The sequence below is a fragment of the Aotus nancymaae genome, unplaced genomic scaffold (genome assembly GCF_030222135.1).
Source record: "Aotus nancymaae isolate 86718 unplaced genomic scaffold, 86718_ANA_hifiasm-v0.15.2.pri h1tg000059l, whole genome shotgun sequence".
NCBI classification, from domain to species: domain Eukaryota; kingdom Metazoa; phylum Chordata; class Mammalia; order Primates; family Aotidae; genus Aotus; species Aotus nancymaae.
Window position 1 is genome coordinate 70,385,222 of NW_026988473.1, and position 6,000 is coordinate 70,391,221.

Sequence of the window (6,000 nt, forward strand, 5' to 3'; positions counted from 1 at the left end):
TGAACACTAAGCATGGCACTGAAGACCCTTTCAAAACTGCACTTCCCTTTTGCTTCCTGAGTAATAACCTCATTGTTCTATTTAACCTCAGCACTATCTTCCCACATGGCTGATGGAAAGTACCAAGTCTCAACCCTTCCCTGGAGACTCTCTGAGCACTGGAGGTCAGCAGAACAGTCAGAAGGAGGCACTCCAGTGGGAAGAGAAAGACACTCACAGCATCTCCCAGGAAGCACTCCCTCTGTTGCTTCCCTTCTGTCCCCAACGGTCAGTGAATAGGGGATGCCAACAGGCTGTCAGCCTCTTTCTAGATACCCTTTTCATCTTGGACCAGCATCAACTGACTTCAGGAATGTATAAAAGATGTTGTTTAACATCATGGAAAGATCAGGTCCCTAGATTTATAGGTAACACCTGTATTAGTCTATTCTCGCATTGCTATAAAGAAATACCCAAGACTGGGTAATTTATAAGGAAAAGAGGTTTGATTGACTTACAGTTCCACATGGCTGGGGAGGCCTCAGGAAACTTATAATCATGGCGGAAGGCACCTCTTCATAAGGTAGCAGGAGAGAGAATGAGTGCGCCAGCAGAGCAAATGCACCAGGTGCTTATAAAACCATCAGATCTTGTAAGAACTCACTCATTATCATGAGAACAGCATGAGGGAAACCGCCCCCATGATTCAATTACTTCCCACAGGGTCCCTTCCACGACAGGTGGGGATTAACGGGATTACAATTCAAGATGAGATTTGGATGGGGACACAGCCAAACCATATCAACACCTTATTTATAGTACTTGAGAGAAAAAATTTACATCTGAGGCAAATGAAAGGGGCAAGAGTGATTTCAGGACCAAAACCTAGGTTTTAAAAAAATGCTTAAAGATTTTCCTTTATTTTCTTAACTAGTCACAAGGCAATAAGTGCTGGTTGGTAATATGGCAGTACTTTTAAGGCAATTATTGTCACAATGATTGGAGTTTATTGTTTTGAGTTTATGTGGAGTTTATAAACTCCACAATGATTTGGAGTTTATAGTGGGAATTTATTGTTTTGCTTTCCACATCCATTCCTCCTCCCTCTGATGACAGTATTCATATTTAATGTGAGGATCTATATTCCTTTATTCCAAGCCTGGTGGTTGAGTGGCCCTACCTTAAATTCTATTTTTAACTCCAGGGGTGGGGTCTGACTGGCATTAGTTACTGGCGATTGGTTTTGATTTGGGAATGGGAAGAGAAACTCTAACCAGAGTCATTAAGGAAGAAGGATTTGCTTCCTGAGGCTTCAGAGAAAGGGTCTTTTCTCTACCACAGTAGTTACCAGAAAAAAGTATCTTTCTATGCCTGGATGATGTGGTGTAAGAATAGGAGATGGAGGACTGTGGCAATAACGAGGTGAGAGACTTACTGAATGGAGCTTGAGGATGAAACTGACCTTGCAGAGGAGTACAGAGTAGACAGCCTGGGAGAATCTGCATCTTGAGCAAGGCCATCTGGGCTTCTGGTTCAATCCCTGCCTGCAGCCCTTCCTCTAGATTCTTTAGTTAAAGGAGACTTTTGTGTGCTTAAGCCAGTTTGTATTTTCTAATGCTTACTAGCAAAGTAATTCAAGGTGATAACAAACACCTTGAACACTTTGAAAAGTGGTAGTGCCCAAACAATTTAATGTTTCTTTTGGAAAGAACAGGAGTCCAATGTGATAGACAGAGATTGATTTTTTTTTCCTTAGCTGCTTCTATTAATTCTGGGGAAACAATCACAATACTTCGTATTATATAGTGGTTTCTACTTCTCAAAAACATCTTTTCCACACAGATTGCCTCACTTGAATTTCACAATCCAGAGTCAGAGCAATTATTTTAAAAAATTATTTTGCAGTAGTTATTTATTCAGCACTTTATAAGTTTAAAATGTGATTTCAAGTTCAGTGATTCATTTGATTGTCACAATAACCAAATGAGGTAGAAATGACAGGTCTATCATAATGCCTATTTTAGGCTGGAGAAAGTTGAGCCTCAGATAAGTTAAATGAGATGTGTAAGTTAATTTGAGGAGGTAGGGGGAGACAGGATTTAAATCTCAGTCCCTTGCTTCTATTTCTCTCACCCAATCTTCTGAACCAAAGATACTATACTCAATTCCCAGAAACAAATGTGTGTGCTCTTAGGTTAATACAAAAGGGCTAGCAGTGGGACAAACTTGACCAAAGCACTGGAGATCTGGATTCCAGTGGCAGAGCCAGAACTAACTAGCTGGTGACCTTGGGCAATTTTCCGTTGTCTTGTTTTTTGTAAAAGGGTAGGTTTAAACTAGGATCTCTAATGCTCCTGCAAGCTCGAAAAGTTCTATAGGTCTAGACTTTCCCATCCCTGCTCGCAAATTAATCTTTTTCCCAGAACAATAATCATAACCTTACTCTTTTCTCCCACTGGGTACCAGGTACTGTGCTAAGACCTCTACCCCCATTTTCTCTTTAGATCTCACGACATTCCCAAGACAATTATATCTATTTTACAGATAAGGAAACCTGGACTCACGTAGGTAAAATGAACTGCACAAGACCAACAAAATTAGTAAGCATCAAGGGGAGAGCTGACACCAGGTCAGACTGACGGCGAGGATCTAAACCTGGTCTATGGTGTTACTGCAGAAGAAATTAGGTTCCCTGCATGACTGGTCGCCTCTCTCCACGCATGAAGGGGAGAGGAGGGACAAGAAAGCCAAGTCAAGTCACAGCAAGCCCCTGCAAGGCAAAAACAGAAAAACCGCTGGAAGGGCGCCCGGGAGGATCCTTTCCAGGTCCAGGGGGCGGGGCGCAATTTTCCTGCAGCCACGGGATCACTACGCGGCCGTCCTGACCCCGGGCCCATTACCTTGTTGAGATGAGGGTTCCTGGTGACATCGTATCCACGCTTCTTCAGGGGCACGGGGCGCGCCGAGCCGGACTTGGAGTGGCAGCTTCGGGCAGACGCGGAGGGTGCCCAGCGCGGGAGGGCGCCACAGGCCCGGCCGGGCCAGAGAGCCAGCCGCGTGCCTGTGCCCAGCGCGGCGCCCATGGTTCTTGTGCAAACCTGGCACGGGAGAGAAAGCAAGGTCAGGGCCTCCTTCCAGCCAGCCAAGACCCACGCGCGCTGCGGGGCACCGGGCCTGAGCCGGAGACGCGTCCTCGGGGCGCTAGCGGGCAGGGGCTCCCAAAGGGTTAAAGGCGCCAGCGCTCGCCCCTCCCCCAACCCCTTCACTCCCGCGTTCCTCGGCGGCCACCTGCTCGGCTCGGTGCGGTGCGCCAGGCCTCGCCAAGCGCCAGGCAAAGCGAAACCAACCCTTGGAAGCAGATCCGGTGCGGGGGACGGCCTGCGGCACCCCCGCCCCTATCCCCGTGAAAAAGAGGCGACTGAGTGGCGAGGGGTCCCCGAACCCTCAATCCCGTGTGGTGGTTTGCCTCGGTCCGCTCTATCTCCGACCCACCTGCGCTGCCCGGGGAGCTGAGGTAAACGCGGTCCCGCCGCGGAGCAGGCGGGGCGAGGAGCTGCGGTCTCAGTCCTCTCCCGCCAATGGCTGCACCGCGCCGGCGGCAGCGAGCTCGCGGGGCTGGTGCGTTCCCGAAAGAGCGGTCCCGAAACCTTTGTTCTCAGTGCCTGGCTTCCCCTGAGGACGCGCGTGGGGCGCCTCAGCACCGCGTGCACGTGGTTGTCCCCAGTGACAAGAAGCAGCTCAGAATGCCCCCCTGAGACGCTCCATCTTGGCAAGACTAAATGCACAGCGGGGGATTTGCGTTTAGGGGTCGCATACCCTCGCACTCTCCCAACATTCGGGGAAGGGCGCGCCTTCGGGATTTGGAGTAGAAATCCTCAGGCATTCGGTGCTCAGTGTTGCCGTGCGTTGCCCAGAACAATAGCCATTCGCCACGTGTGGGTATATAAATGTAAATAAATTCATCTAAATAGAATAAAATGTAACATCCAGTCTGCGGTCACACTAGCTGCATTTCCAGTTCAAGAGCCACTTGTGTGCAGATTCAGAACATTTCTGTTTTTGCAGATACTTCTGTTGGGCATCTTGATATAGGGGCCACGGTTACTAAGAGGACTCCCGGGGACCCTATGGAGCTTCCCATGGGTTATTGGGGCCAGACAGGGATCTTGGGGTCTATCTAGCACCAAACTTAATTTTATTCTTTCTCCATACAGTAGTCGGGAGATTCCTTTTAAAGCCAACACTTTGTTGTGTGTGGAATAAAATCCAAACTTTCAGGGCCTACAGGGTCTCCCATAGGCTGGTTCCTGCCAGCTTCTTCAAGCTTATCCTTCTCTACTCTCCCCTTCTCACTGAGCTCTGGCCATACTTGCTCCTCCCTGGGTCTTCACCCCAGTCGGTTCCCGCCCAGTGCAGGGCTTTTCTACTGGCTATTGCCTCTGCTTGGAAGTCTCATACTCCAGCCTTCCAACCACTGCTTCATTCCCATCTCTCGGGTCTCCACTAAGATGTCAACTCAAGGCCTTTCCTCTATTCCATGCAATGTCAGCCTGCACTAGGGACTATAGAGTGAAGGGGTTTTTCCCTTTAGACACCTTACCACAGTCAGTAGTGAGCTTGTTTTTCTGATTGTTTACTGTTTCCCGTCTAGAATGTAAGCTTCATGAGGAGAGGCTCTTTGCCTGTGAACCTGTGTGTCCTCACTGCCTGGTATTGTAGTTGCACAATAAATAGTTGTTAGGTGAACTGAAGGAAGTGACAGCCACTTTCATAAGGATCGTGAATCCTTAGACTTACTGCCAGACAGGTGGCACGGTCCTCTGCTGACGCCCCTTCACAGCTCCCCATCACCAGCATTAGCCCCGTTGTAAGTACCAAGCAGACATGGTGCATTATGTGCTAAGGGCTGCTTCTGCCTGAGTTCAGGATTCCCTCATCTCTTCAGGAATAATTGTCTCCTCCTGCAGTCTCTCCCCTCCCTGTGTGATATCCATTTTTCAACTTGAATGATATCCATAAGAATAGTCCTTTCCAAAATAGAATTACAATTACCTGTTAGGGAATAAGGATGGGGCAAAAATACAGATTTCCAGGCCCCATCAATGGAGATTCTCATCCAGTAGGGTTTACATCTCTAAAGTCAGGTTTACTCTTGGACCGCATATTTACATAAACTTATAAATTATCTTTTTATTTCCTCCTTAAACCAGTTTGTGTCAGATGTGTGATTGTGTGCAACCAATAGTATTAACTAAATCATTTCAACACTGTTTTTATATTGGCACCTCTTCCTACCAGTCAAATAACATCTTTTGGGGGCAGAGATCATGTGTGTTTCCATCTTTGGTACCTAGCACACACAAATAATTGAAAACTGTTTGTTGAACCAGTTTGCCTTTGCTCAATACAATGACCTTTCCCTCCCCTGGAGGATATTTAATAGGTAACTGCAGTCATTTGAAACCAGGATGTAAACAGTAAAGGTTTCCAAACAAGCAAATATAATTTTTATAGCATCAATTCACTAAAGCTTGTACAGTTTACATATAAAAGTCTCTCACATGTCCTAACCTGTGGCCTACATTCTCTAAACCCAGGCATAATTCTACAATGTTATTTTGTGTGTGGGGTGTGTGTGTTTGTGTGTGTGTGTGTGTGTGTGTGTGTTTATTCTTTGGCAACAGGAAAAGAAAGGTGTTAAAGGCAGGTCCACCAGGAGCAGTGACAGAAGGCAGTAGCTAGAGGAGGTGGCTTCTCAGTTCTATAGAGTTGTCCAGGGTCCCAGGTTTTCTCTTTTGCAGCTGAGCTCTTCTCTAGGTGTTGCCCATCTCTACAGAGCACTAATACCATGTTAGCATCCCAGCCATGGAAAGGGGGAACAAGGAAACAGAGGGAAAGCAAATCTATTTTTTTTAATTGAGACAGAGTCTCACTGTGTTGTTTAGGCTGGTCTTGAACTCCTGGGCTCAAGCAGTCCTCCTGTCTCAGCTTCCCAAAGTGCTGGGATTACAGGCATGAACC

General features: G+C 47.2%; 1 protein-coding gene across 3 annotated transcripts in view; it reads right to left on the bottom strand.

The window, feature by feature from the left end:
- The window catches only part of ME3 (malic enzyme 3), a 211,516-nt gene extending 208,151 nt beyond the window's left edge, over positions 1 to 3,365 (bottom strand). For 2 of the 3 annotated variants that reach the window (XM_012469479.2, XM_012469478.2), the window contains exon 1: positions 2,880 to 3,062. In XM_012469479.2, coding sequence (XP_012324902.1) covers positions 2,880 to 3,062 — 183 coding nt within the window. Of the gene's footprint in view, positions 1 to 2,879 lie in introns of all 3 variants that reach the window. The other variant, XM_012469477.3, reaches the window with a different exon arrangement.
- Between the last annotated feature and the right edge of the window lie 2,635 nt (positions 3,366 to 6,000).